The sequence below is a fragment of the Arctopsyche grandis genome, chromosome 6 (assembly GCF_051622035.1).
Source record: "Arctopsyche grandis isolate Sample6627 chromosome 6, ASM5162203v2, whole genome shotgun sequence".
Classification (NCBI taxonomy): domain Eukaryota; kingdom Metazoa; phylum Arthropoda; class Insecta; order Trichoptera; family Hydropsychidae; genus Arctopsyche; species Arctopsyche grandis.
In genome coordinates, this window is record NC_135360.1 from 3554590 (window position 1) to 3572567 (window position 17978).

Here is a 17978-nt window from a genome sequence, read left to right on the forward strand (position 1 = left end):
CTCGGTTCGTTAGCCGCACGGTGGATACCCCTCTCACAGCCCGTGTTTTGCTCGGTGCGTGTTTTGTTTTTTATTACATACCACTTTTTTTACCATTGTTGTCGCTAAGTTCGAGAAGATTTATTATGCCGGCGCCAGATATGAGTTCAAAGATGTGATCAAATAAGTGTTCACATGTGTGGCACGGGCATTTGATACTATTGTCACATATTTGAGGTAATTGGACTATTCGTCACATTGGGGTGGTCACAAAGACAATTTTTGCCATGAAAATCGCGAATACACAATATTTGGCACTCAAGTTCTCGTTACTTTGATAGTTATCGTTAGTATGATGGACTTTTCGGCTGCCAGATGTTCCGTTATAGAGATTTTAGTGACTTTGTGACGAGTAATTTGTGACCAGTAATCACCGTACCCATATTTGATCACGTAAGTGCGCTTTGCCGTTCCGCGTCGGTTTTTTAGCGCACATCAAAGGGATAAAAGTCCAAATGTTTGTGTGCCTGCCACACTGCGCGAAGCCCAGTTGCGATACATTTCACACATCCATTCACATCTTCGTTTTGGCTGTTTTTGTTTATTTATTTGCACGTGTAATAAATAATTACACGCTTACTAAATTACTGTGAGATTAAAGGAGTGATCAAATCTTTGAACACATATCTGGCAGATACAACAATATGTGACCAAATGTGTGAGCAAAGTCTTCAAAGAAGTGATCACTTCTTTGAACTCATGTCTGGCACCGGCATTAGTCATCCGGCTTTCGCTGATCTGTGTGTGTCGTTCTTGGACTTCTTCGACAATTATCATGTTGAAGGAAGTATTGGAAGGATTTATCAATATTTATCGAGATTCTCCTTGCCTTTGGCGAATTAAGGCCAAGGATTACCACAATCGTGATAAAAGAGATGCAGCGTATAACAAATTAGTAAATTAATTAAAATAAATAGAGCCTTCTGCTAATAAAGATGTCGTGATTAAAAAACTGAATAATTCACGAAGCAACGCCAGAAAGGAAGCGAAAAAAGTGAACGAATCTAAAAGTACTGGAAAGGGAGCAGAAGACGTTTATGAACCTAAATTGTGGAATTTCCATCTCTTCGATTTTTTGGTGGATCAAAACATCCAACGAGCAACACACTCCACCATGAACATGAGCAGTGACAACGAATTAGAAAATGTGGCGAGTAAAAAATAATAATAAGTATCAAATTTGTGAAATATAATAAGTTTTATTGTTATAATGCCACTGCTCGCACCGCACGATCACTACTGAGAATTCACGTAAAGTCGTTCCATCGCGTCATAACGGAGAGACGTACCAGAGCGTGTGTAGCCCCCTACCATTTCAGATATACCGAAAGAAATATCTCACGGTCTACCGCAAGACATACCGCCTGATATTCCAGAGCGTGTGTAGCCCCCTACCATTTCAGATATACCGAAAGAAATATCTCACGGTCTACCGCAAGACATACCGCCTGATATTCCAGAGCGTGTGTAGCCCCCTACCATTTCAGATATACCGAAAGAAATATCTCACGGTCTACCGCAAGACATACCGCCTGATATTCCAGAGCGTGTGTAGCCCCCTACCATTTCAGATATACCGAAAGAAATATCTCACGGTCTACCGCAAGACATACCGCCTGATATTCCAGAACGTCTGTAGCCCCCTTAAAAGGAAAAAATCCCACTTCTGGTTAATTAAATTTTATAATTTTTTTTTATTATATTTGAATCACGTTGATACGAGGAATTATACCTGAAATTGTGAAGAGCACAGATATTTAAAGGGTCGGGTCAGTTCATTTAGATAATATTATTTATACATGTAAATAAACATTAAATATTGACGGAAAAATAAAATATATTTTGAGAAGTTGTTGCATATTATGTATACTATTTATTCAAACAGTTGGATACATTAAAAATTCAAAAAGTACATTTAATGATTATTTCATGTTATATTTTTTTCAAATATTACAAAAAAACTGCAGTCGATCAAATAATCGAATCATATGGAATGACATAAGCAACTGCAGATCTTCTCTCTCTGCTTAGACTAGTTGAAGCTTTCCAAGATTTATTCGTCTCGTCGTATTCCCAAACATCACTTAAATAACTTTTTCCATCGAATCCACCTGAAAATCAAAACAATAAATTAATTCTACATTTAAGACCCATAAATTCAACTTAAGTTGTAAAATAAACTCACCCATGCTAAACAGTTTATTTTGGAAACAGCCGAGACTGATTCCGGATGCAGCTTGCGTTAGTTTGGTGAATGCAGTCCACACATTTGCATTCGGATGGTAATGCTCCACACTGTCTAAACGAGAAGAAGTTTCCCAATCATATCCACCAGCGACGTAAAGTTTCCCTTTGAATGCGACGCTCTAAAGTGGTGAAATCAAAATTTAGTTAATTTTATTTTGGAGAGTTTTCTATTATTTGCGATAGTTGTGAATAAAATTAATTTATATTCACCGAATGATTATATCTTCCCTGTATCATCTGAGCGCGGTAAGTCCAAGAATTGGTCTCCACTGAATACATCTGCACTTTATTCGAGGATATGGTTTTTCCGTTTTCACTTGTTTCCCCGCCTGTTATGTATATTTTATCGGCGATGACAGAAGCACTATGCCAAGTAACTGCCACCAACAATGGAGCGACGTCCGTCTCCCAATCCCCAGTGTTGCTGCTCCACCTAATCGAAATTAATAATCGTCAACTTAATAAAACAATAAAACAAATAAATTGGTTATATTCCGATTTCTCTAAGCAGGTACTTCGCAACACCGGAAAACGTTACTGAAGTCAATAAAGCTTGTGATTTTAATCCGCCGATGATAACGATCCAATATCCCACGAGGACAGACGCAAACCATGTTTTATTAATGCCAATATTTTTGGATACAGTCCAACTGTTCTTTAATCCGTCAAATATATCGATGGTGTTTGCTTCCTGAAAACACGTTATGCAATAAAATAATTAATTTACAATCCAATCAAAATATTACATTTGTTATACAAAACTCACATTAATTCTCCATCCCCCAACCAGTGCCATTTTTTGTATTATTCTACGAGGGGTCTCTCTTGGGACGAGTGATTTATCATTCTTGTTTATAATTTCTTGTCTAATAGTGGTCATACACTCTGCACACGAAAGACAAAACGTCATTACTTCGTTGACGATAAACTGAAAATATAACACATTATTCGAATGATTTTTATCACTAAACTGTTACATTCATTTAATTTCAAATACCTCCAACGGCAGCAAGGATAACCTCACGAATCTCATCAGCTGTGCCAACTCACTTGTACGGTTCGCATCATCATGATTTACCCACAATTTCACAGCATTAAATACGCTTTCTTCGGAAGTTTTGTGCAACTGAAACAGAACTGGAATTCATAGTGCATTGATAAGAATTTCATACACAAACATACCAATTAAATAAAAAAATGAGATTAAAAATTGAATAAAAATAAATATTTAAGCAAATCAAAATACGTGGAAGTCAACGATTTTATTTTTAAGGTAATTAAAATAAGGTTAAAATAAACAAACGTTTAGTTAATTTATTTATTTATTTATTCATAATCATTGAGAAGATCTAATTTATTTTAAATAAACAAAAATATTTAAGAGTGATATTGTGTCTGGATTGGTATTTGGATTTCGATTTCTGAAATTTCAAATGATTGAATTGTTAATGCGATATTCACATATTTTGCAGGAATAAAAACAGTTTTTCTAGTTTTTTGAAACGAACTTACGCGGATGTGGCATTATACTACAGACAAACATGTTTTTACAATAATAATGAAAAACCGCATGGAAATAAACACTCATCCGATATTAAAATAATCGTCTTCTCACAGATAAAACACATTTTTAAATTAAAATTAAGATCATCGATAATAGAATTCGACAAACTACTCAAATCCGCCATGCATATTTTGCACTCAAGAGGAATGAAATCTAAAGTAAGCAATTAATAAGAATTGAATAATAACCGAAAAATTTTTTTTCTTCAAGATAATTTCAATGATAGCGGAAAAACCGCACAAAAAAACAACCGACTACTGAAAATAGAAGAAGGATTGTTGACACTGGTTTTAACTCTTAACAATAATATTATATTATATACTAAATGCATTGCTCCAATTCTAACTCGTTTTATTTTCGTTTATAAACACGAAAATTCGAACTGGATATTTTAAATAATGTGTATTAAATTTTAGGTCTTTTCTTAAGTTTTTGGATTCAATTGTCTCATAAGCCGCTCAACGGATTGAGATGAATCGTAAAAGTCATGATAGATAAAAGTTATGATAGCCCTTTCAAAAACGTAAAACTGACGCTAACATACATATCTGGTAGTTATTGTATATTTAAATGAAAGGAACAGGAAAGAAAACCTGCAAAGATAAAACGTTTTTCGACTTGGAAACAATCCAATTTGAATTTGTTAGATCAGCATACGATGAAATCCATTTATCCAGCTATCCGAGCTGAAACTGAAATTACAGCGATTATTCGCATATCCGAGAATTGATAATATTATGGGAATAATATACATGTGTATGTTAATCGGTGTGACTTACTCAGTTATTGAGGACGCAGCCTCTCCATTGGACCTGAAAGAAAAGTGGTTGTAATCAGCGGTGGACTATCGAACAGCAAAATTGGCGCATATCTGTGGCCTCTAAATTTAAGGGGCCTCCAAATCGTTCTGAGAAAAATTATAATTCGGAAATTCCTATGCATTTCTCTTTTCATTTTTTTATGTAAAGTACAAAGCTTTGCGATAATTGCGCTCACCGTCGTCGATTATTTGGCCTTTCTAGATAAATTTCTAGATAAATCACAAAATAATTCGCTAATGAATTACATTAAAAATGGCAGAATATCGGAACAACTTGAAGAACAGTCTTCTGAAAGAACTGAAGAGCAGCTCCCTGAAAGGAATGAATATCAACCTCTTGAAAGGGCCGAAAAACAGCCCTGTAGAAGAACTGATGAGCAGCTCTCTGAAAGGAACGAAGACCATCCAATGGAAAGGATCGAAACGCAGCCATGTAGAAGAACTGATGAAGATCCCTTTGGAAAAAATAATAAGCAGCATCCTACAACGTCTGAAGTACAGACCCCTGAAAGTACTGAAGAACAGTTTTCTGAAAAAGAAAATGAGGAAAAATGATACTGTAGTGGCTCCCAATGATTATCGTATGGATTTAGCATTGTGGCCAGAGCATATATATGAAAAAAATATTATTTTTTTTAATAAGTAAACCGTGCCATACGTAAAAAAAATAAAAGTAGAGTATACATAGAGAAACCGAACATATGTAGTATAGAAATATCTATGAATCAAATTTAATTGTGTAAAAGCAAATGATAATAAAAAACTTTGATATTATTAAAAAAGGTTGATATTATCAGAAAAAAGCAAATCCATTTATTGTTATGTATGTAAACTATTTTCACAAGCTAAAACTAAATTGTTAACAGGATTTAACGATTGGAAAAACATAACACATAGATTAAAAGAACACGAATCTTCGCCAGCTCATTTCAAATCGATGTTAACTTTCCAAAAACGGTTACCAATTAATGGGCGTATGGATACAAACTTAGAAAAAAAAAACAACGGAGATATTGGCGATCTGTTGTTTATCTTTGTTTGTTTTTTTTTCATCATCGACTCGACGATGGAATATTTTTTTAAGTAATATTTTGAATAACCAATATTTAAAAAGAATAAATAGTACGCGATGGACGTCTAGAGCAGAGACTGTTTTTTTTTTAATCAAAATATTAAAGAAGCTATTATTAAAATCAGTACGTCCGTATTTGAAAAACCTATGGGAAAACTGGAGGCAAAAAAATTGGCAGTTTATTTCGATGAATATGAGACTGCATTACTAACTATAATACTTTGTAGGATAAATTGTTACAGCGCATCAATGCTACAAATAAATCATTACAAAATATGCAGCACAATTCGTTGTTGGGAACAAGATTGATAAAATCCCTTTCAGAATTTGTTCAAAACACGAGAAATTAATTCGGTAAAATTGAAAAAGATGCTAACATTCTAAATGAAAATCATAAACATTAAGACACTAGACGTAAAAAATGAAAATTGCAATTTGGAGAGATATGCGATGAAGTTAATTTTATTCGAAAAGAAAACTTTATAATAAATATTCATAATATTATCTGCGATGCATTAATTTCAGAAGTGTAAAGAAGGAGCTCAATTTATGATAGTTTGCTTAAAGATTTTCAATTATTTTTTAATTTTGAAATAAGTCAAATGTGTTGAAAATTAATAACCAATGTGTTGAAAGAATAATTTCAAAATATAACAATGATATTGGCACATATCAAAAGCGAAAATATTTCGAATCATATCGACAATTATAAATTATTAATAGGATGTTTAAAAACAAATTATTAATTGTTTCAACATTTCCAAATGTTAAAACAATTTTAAGAATATTTTTAACGCTTCCTTTAAGCAATGCAAGTGACGAACCAGTTCCTAAAGAGCAACCACAGGTTGCAATATGGGAACTGGATATGGAAAAATGTCTAAATATCGGGTGTAGATATCGGTAGTGTGGACGTAGCCTATATGTTGAATACCCAAATGAATATTATTTTTTGTAAGTCACCGTTTTATATTTTACAACCACGAGCAGTAGATATACGTACATATTTTCATTTCAAATGACTTTAGTAGTAGTACTTTTATATTGTTCCGAAACAAATTACAAATTACAATACAAAGAATTATATATCCGACTTCTTAATGAAATCGTTGCTGCCGAGACTGAATGTGATATTTTCCACCTTAGTGAGCGTAAATTGTCGGAAATTACTCTAACCCATTTATCTGGTAGTCTGCGCTCATCATTTTTTTCATGATTGATTGTGATTTATGAGTGAAATTTTGATTAACTCTCTTCCATTTGGGCCTTATAGGGATGTTTTGTATTTGTAGTTGTTTCTTACATATTTATTGAAACTGGCTGTAGGTGCAAGGCATTCCTTATGCTATATTTTATTTGATATTTTTACTTTATCTGTTATTATTAAATGCTATTTTTTATGTTTATGTATGGATGTATTTATGTTTATGTTTAATTGTTATTTTGTTTTTTTTTCTTTTTTGTGTTATATTTTTTGACCATTGTGGCGCTTTAGGAATTCCTGTTATGCCACAATCGTCTGTTTAAAATAAATAAATAAATATATAGAATTAATATTCTTAATTCAGAGAATTTGTTGCGTACTGTAAATGTTTCAACTAATTTCAATTTGGTTCGGTGATTATTGCCCCCAAAGTGCTCGCCCAAAAGTCACTAAAATCTCTGTAACAGAACATGTGGCATTCGAAAAATCCATCACATTAACTAACTAACGGCTTAATTGTAATACCTTGGACGAATACAGTAAAGTAAATTACAGCTATGGTGGTCGTTACAAACATCGGCTGCAAACGAACGATCCTTGGATCGATCAGAAGAACGAGTGCAAAGGCGACAGCACCACGAAGACCTATAAACATTTGTATTATTGATTTTTTTAATATTAATTATTGATAAAAATCAATTAGGTAAATAAAACAGTTCAAAAAATGGATCTTTTTTAGAAAATTTTGTAGTCTTAGTTATAATACCTATGCTATGAGACAGTATACCAAATTTGATAGCTCTAAATTTATTGAAACCTGTAGATTTTCATAGTATACAAACAACGAGTATATAATATATATACACGAAACAATTCAAAGAATGTATAATATTGTGAATTGTTAAATTTATTGAAACCTGTAGATTTTCATAGTATACAAACAACGAGTATATAATATATATACACGAAACAATTCAAAGAATGTATAATATTGTGAATTGTTATAAAGTTTTTCTATAAACATAGTGTGGAATAGAGCGAGCATAGATGTTAACATCGTGAGAGCATTGATTGAAGCCGACAGTTCATGCTAATAGCTAAATCGCAAAATAAACATAGGGACAGTTCTCGCACCAAAACAAACGCCAAACGGTTGAATACTATAAAATAACCACCACCCACTCCACATCCTACACCACTGCATATAAATGCAAGGCTATATTTGCACGTTGAGGTTGTTTGACAAAGGGACAAATATGCAACACAAAAATACAATATCAACGTTTCATATCTCCAACCTCCCCTACAATGTGACAGTGACAGATGACAGATGACAAGGCGGGCGGCAACCTAGCGGCAAAAGTAGCCGACAGCGCCACTAGAACATCTGTGGCGAGTAGCGGAAACGCATATACTGCACATGAGTAACAATTCTCGTATTACTTATGGAAATATGCTGTACACCATCTAACTCCTCTATCATGTCCAACTTTTCTAAATAATACAAACATAACCCCGTGGGTTCCACATCAGATGACGGTTTATCCATAGAGCTTTTTGCCGGGATGGATTTCATTGTATGCTGGTGTAACAAATTCAAGGTGGATCGTTTCCAAGTGATTTCAATGCTATTTTCATAGTATAGTGGATGTGGTGGAGGCAGTTATCATATATAATGCAATTGTCCGACTACATTTTTGTGTTGTGGATCTTTTCTGTAGGCCGAAGAGTATCTTAGATGCACATAAATAGGTATATTAGTATAAGATCCGTGTTAACGTATTTTATAAATTTGATGATACTCTGAAAATATATATGTCGGTTTTTATTTATAAGTTAGATAAAAAAATGTTACCTAGGTATTTCGATAGATATTTTACTAGAGGTATGGGGGAAGGCGAGTGCAACAGTGACGGTGTTGTTTATTCTGACGAAGAGAATGCTTCCCGCAAAACGGTGACTGACCGTGCATCGCATTGGTACTGCCAGAACCCCGGCGGTCACCACAGAGGGTTACATTTACATAAATATAGCATTAGAGGTAGCAATAAATCACAGAATTTAAAATTAAATAACAGTAGGAAAAACGTGTTTGTATGGAAGTGTTGTTATTTATAATAAGCTGCCAGATGAAATTACAAATATACTTGTAATATTGATAAACTTATGGTAGCTGTAAGGTAACACCTCAAACAGTATGTATGTATTTATGTACATATGTGAATGTATGTGTATATATTAATACATTATTATTTGTGTGATTGAATATAATTAGTTATTAAGCTTGGCTATATCTTAAATAAACAAATAAAACCTTTATTGTTTCAACACTCTACAATCACACATCCTATTCAAATCTAAACTGTCAAATGTCATTCTGATTGTATAGATACTCCTTTCAAAACTTGTCTACCTAAAACACAAAACTGCTATTTGGAAAATATAATATAAGCATTTGAGAATAATGCTTATAATTTTTATCATCTCTTCCTCGTCCCTGTAACAAGCTATTCGCTCCACAAAATAATTTTATTTCAGAAAAGCTTGCCAGCCGCTACACACATATGAATTGTCATCGTAGTATATTCTGCTTTTTCTAACTGAAGAAAATAACTGTATCATAATGCAATTTTATAGAGTTATAATTACTTAAGTATGTTTCGAAATCTTAATTCACTGAAATAAATCCCAATTTATGATTGATCGTGTAAATATAATATGACTCGGAATTCCCAAACATTGGCTTTTTTTTTTTGATGCTTGACCATTCCTCGTCCACCTTTATTTTTCGGTTTTAAATTGAAATAAGAGTCAGGTAATTGGGTTTAAATACGGGCCACTCAAGCAACAGAATAGCATTTATTCATATAAAAGCATTAAAATATAATTTTAATAACATTTAAAACAATCGTAACAAAAAATATATATTCATTAATGTAAAACACAAAAAAGACACATGAAATAAGTGATTTCAACATTGAACCATTGAAGAATCACCAAATAAAAAAAAATCAGATGTCTCCGTTCTTCGGTGAATTCTTTTCATGAGTTTTAAGACACAATATCGATAATGGACTTTTCGCAAGAGAATAGGTAAAAGAGAATGATTAGAACTATTAAATTATTTTAATTAAAAGAGATTAACTTTATATGGTGAGTGATTAGCTGATTAATATTTAAGTCATATATGTAATTATGAGAATAACAGAGAATTTCACATCTTAAGAAAAATTGCATTTTAACGATATAAATAAGTAATAAAGGTTAAACATTATAAACAAAGAATATATGTAAAACATTAATTATTTAGAAAAGGTACAAACATATATACATAATTTAAAAAATATGAAGATACATACATACAAAAAAATGTATGTATCAATTTTAAGTTCTAGTAGAACAATGTGAAAACAAGGTTATAATCTAATCGTGATATTTTAGTCAGTTTGGAACTATAAATTGTGGGTCTCGGGGGAACAGGGTAGTTCCTCCCCCACGAGTTAGGGCCGAATGGTCGAATGACAGCTCGACTACCGTAACCATGGCGACCGGTGTTGCCACCCTCTTCTATGGGGTCGCCACATCACTCCCTCCCCAGCGACATTGCGTAGCCGTCGCGACAACTACGGGATGTAGCTGTCCAGATGGGCTGGCCACCGGACTCTCCTGCCAGTCCGTGTGGTTGCTTATCGGCCAGTTTCTTGCTGTGGTTCTGCATTTTCTTGGGGGGCTCTCTCTGCTCTCTCTGGGGGCTCTCCGCTGCTTTCCATGTATGCCGGCTTTATGCGGTCTACCGATACGGTGACATTGGAATCCTTAATTCTCAGTGTGAAGAACTTCGGTCCCCTCTTCAACACCCTGTATGGACCATCGTATGGAGGCTGTAACGGACCCTTGGCAGCATCGTGTCTCAGGAACACCTGATCACTGGTGTGCAGGTCTTTGAAGATAAAGGTTGATCTTGTTCCATGGCGCCGCGGTGGACTGGGTCTCAACCTCGCCATTTGGGACCGCAATCTCTCTGCTAGTTCCGCTGTGTTGGGTCCTCCGTTTCGTTGTGGAGCCAGAAACTCTCCCGGTAGCCGTAGCGGTTGACCATATACCAGTTCTGCTGACGTGGCATTAAGGTCTTCCTTCCATGCCGATCGGATTCCCAGTAACACTGTTGGTAGGGCTTCCGTCCACCCTTCGTCTTGGTGGCACATGATCGCGGCTTTAAGCTGCCTGTGGAACCTCTCTACCATCCCATTTGCTGCAGGGTGGTATGCGGTTGTCCTTATGTGTGTCGATCCCGTCAACCTATTCAGTTCCTTGAATAGAGTGCTCTCGAATTGTCGTCCTTGATCGGTAGTTATTCGTAGGGGGCATCCGAATCTTGCAATCCAACCACTGACGAATTTTTTTGCAACCGTTTCTGCCGTGATATCTTCCATAGGGATAGCTTCTGGCCAGCGAGTAAACCTGTCAACGCATGTCAATAAATACTTGTAACCGGCGGACTGTGGTAAGGGACCAACTATGTCTAAGTGAATGTGGTCAAATCGATTTTCCGGTGGCTGGAACTCTCCCACAGGTGCAATGACGTGCCTTTTTATTTTCGATTTCTGGCAAAATATGCACTCTTGGGCCCATCTTCTGCATTCTTTCTTCATACCCGTCCAGAAATATCGTTGGGTCACTAATTTAGCTGATGCTTTTACCCCTGGGTGCGCCAATTGATGGATTAGTTCGAACGCCTGTTTCCTAAATTTCGCTGGCAAGTACGGCCGTTGCGTTTCTGAAGATACATCACAATAGATGGTCGTCTCTTCGCCTGGAATAGGTATCTTGGCAAACTGCTTGTCGGGATCTCGTAGCAGTTGTGACAGTTCTGTGTCATCCTCCTGCGCTCGTGCTATTGCTTGAAAATCCATCCCGGAAATTGCTTCTATTCTTGACAGTGCATCCGCTACCACGTTTTCTTCTCCCGATACATGTCGAACATCTGTTGTGAACTGGCCTACAAAGTCTATGTGCCTAAACTGTCTTGGCGAACATTTCTCTGGCTTCTGTTGGAACATGTATATAATAGGCTTGTGGTCAGTGAAAATAGTAAAAAATTTTCCTTCTACCATATGGCGGAAATGCCGGACTGCACTGTATATTGCCAACAACTCCCGGTCGTAAGTGCTGTATCTCCTTTCTGTTCCTGACAATTTCCTTGTGAAGAATGCCAACGGCTCCCACCCTTCGGGCATCTTCTGCTGTAGGACTGCTCCGAGTGCTACATCTGATGCGTCCGTCACCAATGCCAAGTCTGCCCCTGGTTTTGGGTGGCTGAGGAGGGCTGCGTCTGATAAGCTATCCTTGCACTTTCCGAATGCTTCTTCCAACGCGTTGGTCCATGCAATCTTTGCCTTGTCTTTCTTTTTAGATCCTTTTAGCAACTCGTTGAGGGGCGCCTGCAATTTTGCAGCACCCGGAACAAAACGCCGATAGAAGTTTATCATCCCCAAAAACTGCCTTAATTGTTCGATTGTAGCTGGTCGGGGAAATCTTTTCACCGCAGCTACTTTTTCTGCTTGGGGTTTGGTTCCATTTTCTGACACCTTGTATCCTAGAAATCTTACAGTTTTTGCTCCGAAAACGCACTTTGCTGTGTTGACTAAAACGCCATATTCTTGAAACCGTGAAAAAAGTTTTCGTAAGTGGTTAATATGTTCTTCTTTGTTTTCTGACGCTACCAGCACGTCGTCAATATATACGTAGCAGAAATCCAATCCCCTTAGGACTTCGTCCATAAACCGCTGGAAGGTCTGTGCCGCGTTTCTGAGTCCGAAGGACATAAACGGGAATTCAAATAACCCAAACGGGGTAGAAATTGTTTTTTTTTTTATGTCTTCATTGTGTACAGGGATTTGGTGGTATGCGCGCACGAGATCAATTGTAGAAAATAACTTCTTGCCATATAAGGTACTGGCGAAATCTTCTATATGCGGTACTGGATACCTATCTGGTATAGTGCGGGCATTCAACGCTCTGTAGTCCCCGCATGGTCTCCATTCTCCGTCGTGCTTAGGTACTAGGTGTAATGCTGATGACCAACTACTGTCTGATGGTCGAGCGATTCCTTCGTTCAACATGGTCTTGAAAGTCTCTTTTGCGATCTGCAACTTCTCCGGTGCGAGGCGGCGCGGCTTGCAACTCGCTGGTGGTCCTTCAGTGGTTCTGATATAATGCACAGTATGATGTTTCATTGTTCTGTTTTTATTTCCTGTCGGCCGCGTTATCTCTGGAAACTCTGTTAGTAGATGGTGAAATGTTGATGTGCCACAAATTGCTTTCACCTGCTCTACTTTTGCTGTTCCTATTGCTCGGCCCCTCACTGAAACAGTTGTGAGACTATCCATCAGTTTCGCATTTTTCAAATCAATCAAAAGACAAAAATGTTTGATGAAATCAGCGCCAATAATAGGCCTTGATACGTCGGCGATTACAAATCTCCATTTGTATACCCGACGTAGTCCCAAATCGACGTCTACCTCCTTCCAACCGTACGTTTTTATCGTAGATCCGTTCGCGGCGAATAGAAGGTATGATGTCGCTATTTTGCGACCCGGCAATATTGACTTCGGAAGGACACACAGGTCAGAACCGGTGTCGACTAGGAACCGTAGTTTACTGACCTTGTCTGTTACGTATAGGCGGCAAGAAGTGGGGCTGGGGCTGCTTTCCGCCATTAGCGCCTGCCCTGGAAGTTTTCCGCCTGGTTAAACCTGCGCGGTGGCGTGTTCCTGCGGCCTCGGGGACTCTGTTGTCGTGGTTGTCAGCGTCGGCTCCTCGCTGGGGAGTGTGATGGCCTTGATTCTTTCCGATTCGTCTCGTTCGTTTGTAGTAGCCGTCCCATCATCGTAGTCAGGTCATCTACCTTTTGATTTAATGTTTGGAACTCTCCCCGTGTCACATACTCATCATCGGTTTGCCGCCTCTTCTCTCTGCGGTCTGTCATCGCTGCCACGTGGGGGCTGCTGTCGTACCACCTGTCTGCCTTCCTGGCCAGCTTATCCAAATCGGTTTCGTCGCTCATTGCCAGTTGCAAGCTTAGTCCCTCTGGCAGCCTGCTCTCCCACGTGGTTCTCAGCAGATCCTCCGACATTTCCTGGGCCGCCAATATCCGGAGGTCTCTCAGGAACTGTGATGGCTTCCTGTCGCCAATTTCCTCGCGTTCGAGGAGTCTGCGATGTCTCTGTCGTTGGCCGACTCCTAACCTCTCCAAAATTTCCTTCTTCAGGAAGGTATATCGCTTGAGTTTCGGGGGGGCCACGTGGATGTCCCAAATCTCCGTCATCACCTCGCGAGGCAAACACGCGATTGTTCTGCAGTATCGCGTGTTTTCGCTAGTGATTCTGGCGGCTTCGAAGCTCGCCTCCATCTGTGCGAACCATATTTGGGGGTTCTCGGCCCAAAAGGGGGGAAAGGGGGGCACGGGCGCCCCCAAAAAGTCAAGATTTACCGTGCTTTGGTTGCGGTCGCTGTTCTCCGCGTTTTCCTCCATGTTGTTCTGCACATTGTTCTCCCCGCCTGCTTCGCCGTCGGACATCGTGTTTCCACAATTGTCGGGAATAATAGGGGGGGATGGGGGTGCGCGCTGTCTATCACGTCGGGGTCACCACTGTGGGTCTCGGGGGAACAGGGTAGTTCCTCCCCCACGAGTTAGGGCCGAATGGTCGAATGACAGCTCGACTACCGTAACCATGGCGACCGGTGTTGCCACCCTCTTCTATGGGGTCGCCACAAAATAAACAATATTTTTATGGAAAACAAAAGTTTAAACCATTCTAAGTATTTTCTGCATACCTCTGAACTATTAAATATAATAAAGTTTATTTCAGCTTCATGAGATGGGATGAACTGGAAATAATTATATTTTTAAATAATCTATATAATCTGTCTATCCACTATTAAAACTCCAATCATAGATCCATCTCCAAATCCTTAACAACATTAGTGAGAGCTAAGCGTTCGGCATGAGAATCGGCAGTCGTTATATATTTTGGATTTATGTTCCCCAGAAATCTTTCAAAAGAGCAAATGCTGAAAAATTCTCAAAAGTTGTTTGACTTTAGTAGTGATAACTGCTAATGGAACAGCGCTGGCTATACTTTCTGTCAGAACAAAAGTTGAAGTGTGTTGTTGCAAATCACAGGATGACGCTGAGTCAATAAATATAATGTTATTATGGTTTGGTCTCTCTTCATTAGCGGAGTCGTGATTATTACAGTAAAGGGATTTTCTATAAATTTAATTTTGGCACCTCCTATTCTCCCTATACATTGAGTAGTCTGTGGCGGCTCGCTTATACGACATGGTCGAGTTTGGTTGCCTTCCTGCGAGTGGGGACCAACTCGGTTGGGTTCGGAGAGCCGCTACTCACTCTGCCTTTAGCTGTCATATAATAAACACGTGCATTAACATGCCAGTCGTCTCATTCGTTCATCCCCCATAAGTCTAACATTGAATGTATATTTTCTGTAAGAAAAGAATTTTAAATTTATTATGTACATATGTAGCTTTATAAAATGTTCATTGTCATAATATTCATTACCTTGATCATACTAGTCACTTTTCCACCTCTTTCATATAAAAATGCAGCATGCTGTTGAACTACCTCCACCACATCCACTATACTATGAAAATAGCATTGAAATCAGTGGAACTCAATCACGGGAATGTTTGTCGACTTGGAAACGATCCACCTTGAATTTGTTAGACAAGCATACAATGAAATCCATCCCGGCAAAAAGCTTTATGGATAAACCGTCATCTGATGTGGAACCCAGGGGGTTATGTTTGTATTATTTAGAAAAGTTGGACATGATAGAGGAGTTAGATGGTGTTCAGCTATATCAACGGCTTCGAAGAAAAGTGTACACTGACTCATTAATGTATTATATATGCCGCACTATGGAGTACACACACGTCAACTGTCAAATGTGAAAACGTAAGCAAATGTCTGTTAGTGTGTGTGTGAGCTATCGACGCGACACCGGTGGCGAGTAGTAGTAATAGCGTAAATTCGGATGGGAAACTTAGATATGCGGATGGGAAACTTAGATATGCTTTATGTATATAATTGTAATGATCGCCAATTTAGTAGTCGGCGGTCATCAGTGTAAGACAGGGAAGGTATGTTGACCGTATCCCGGTCTAACGAAACACGTGCTGTGTAGTTTGAAAGAGGATCGTTTATTTTCGTTCAATTGGTACAATGGTTATTGTATGTACGAAGAGGTTTCTTCGGAGAAGTGATCTGTATGAACTCCAGAGACTCACTCTGCCAGTGGAGGTTGCTGCGTTGGTTTATATATGGAAGTTCTAAGCGTGGCGTGTGCAAAAGATCTCTTTGTTCTCCAGGGCACGTGTTCTCAGGACGAGAGTTTTATAGCTTTGGGGTCAAAGCCAGGACGATGTCCGTAAGAGAATGGGGTCATACGCTTCCTTTGTTTCCAAGACACGTGTATACCAAGCACGTGTCAACCTATTTTCGAGGCGCGTGTTTTATAGGTTCAAGCGCCACACATGAATGCTTTTTCTTTGTTTCCACGAACACGTGTAAATGATTTTCAGGATATGTGTCGCAGTGGCCTGGTGAGATCATTGTTTGTTGTACTATATGCCTACATAATAATATTAAATTTTTCTCAAATTCCTTGGGGGTGCTGCAGTACCGCAGTGCGTATGGACGAGCCGCCACTGTTTGTAACCCCTATGGGGACTGATCTAGTTGTGAAGGGGCTCTTCACCACCAGTCCGCCATGTATTATAGACGAGTTCGTCTGTGTTTTAGTAGTTAATACTGCTGTTTGTTTGAATAAGGTACTTTATTGTTTGAATATACAAGTGTATAAATATGTTGTTGAAGCGGCTGGAATCGTATTGTTCTCGAGACGGCTATTGGCTGTTGACTTGGTGTTATGGAGGATGAACGAATGAGACGACTGGCATGTTAATGCACGTGTTTATTATATGACAGCTGAAGACAGAGTGAGTAGCGGCTCTCCGAACCCAGCCGGGTTGGTCCCCACTCGCAGGAAGGCAACCAAACTCGACCATGTCGTATAAGCGAGCCGCCACAGTGTCGTGCGGGCCGCTGGATCTGCAATGTGACGTTGCTCTGGATCCGACTGAGTTGCAAGTGTTCTTCCATCGTAGTGTAGTGCAGTGGTAGCTGTTCAGATGCTGGATGTCGACTGCTGTCGTGGTGGCTGCTGTCTGTTGACTGGTCTGCTGCTGTGTGTCGACTCTTGTTGCTGTGGGTCGACTCTTGTTGCTGTGGGTCGACTGAAGTTGTTTGGGGTGGACCTCCTTTTATATTGTTTTTGGGGATCCACGTGACCTGTGTTTGGCGAATGATTCCGAGAAGTGCACGTGGTGTTTACGTGTGCAAGTTATGCGAGGAATGTGGTTTGTTGTTTAGGGTGGGCGTTTCTCGAATGTGCGTCGTTCCACTCGATTTAGTTTAATGGATGCAGGTGTTCTTCGACTTGATGTCTCTTCTGATGGGTGTGTGGGGGTGGAATATGCTCGAATGTTTGGCGTCGTTCCACTCGATTTGGTTTAATGGATGCAGGTGTTCTTCGACTTCGAGATGACGTCAATGGTTGAGCGTGAGAAATGTATTCTCCGATGGCGATGACTAGATTCCTACACCCCTATTTAGGAATACTAATCGAGTGATTATAAGGTTCTAAATTATCATTAGAATTTTAATTTTAATTTTATTTAAATCAGTCGATAGGTTTGAAAGCTATGTTCAATTTAAAAACATTTATAAAAGTTTTCAAATTTTTTTTTAAATATTTTGAAATTTTCCTTCAGTTTACGATTTTTTCGATCAAAATCGCCCGCTGTCAGGCGATGGGCAATTGAAATATCGCCCGCATACAAAGTGTTAACGATAACTATCATACTAACGAGAACTTGAGTGCCAAATTTTCATGGCAAAAGATGTCTTTGTGACCACGGAAAAGTGACGAATAGTCCAATTACCATT

The 17978-nt window shown here is 38.4% G+C and overlaps 2 protein-coding genes across 3 annotated transcripts; both read right to left on the minus strand.

Annotated features, from left to right (window-relative positions):
• Window positions 1-1883: 1883 nt before the first annotated feature.
• Window positions 1884-14675, minus strand: LOC143913560 (kelch-like protein 36). 2 transcript variants are annotated; one of them, XM_077433432.1, is made up of 7 exons: window positions 13612-14675; window positions 3284-3423; window positions 3053-3214; window positions 2802-2977; window positions 2497-2719; window positions 2225-2405; window positions 1884-2150 (listed from the first exon to the last, which is right to left on the minus strand). In XM_077433432.1, the coding sequence occupies exons 2-7, from the start codon at window positions 3317-3319 to the stop codon at window positions 2011-2013; spliced, it is 918 nt and encodes a 305-aa protein (XP_077289558.1). In that variant the 5' UTR covers window positions 3320-3423; window positions 13612-14675; the 3' UTR covers window positions 1884-2010. The 2 variants fall into 2 exon arrangements, with proteins under 2 accessions (XP_077289558.1, XP_077289557.1); XM_077433431.1 differs by lacking the exon at window positions 13612-14675 and adding an exon at window positions 4444-4516.
• Window positions 4444-8495, minus strand: LOC143913830 (uncharacterized). Its single transcript, XM_077433845.1, has 5 exons — window positions 8409-8495; window positions 8220-8296; window positions 7472-7591; window positions 4630-4662; window positions 4444-4542 (listed from the first exon to the last, which is right to left on the minus strand). The coding sequence occupies exons 1-5, from the start codon at window positions 8493-8495 to the stop codon at window positions 4494-4496; spliced, it is 366 nt and encodes a 121-aa protein (XP_077289971.1). The 3' UTR covers window positions 4444-4493.
• Window positions 14676-17978: the final 3303 nt, after the last annotated feature.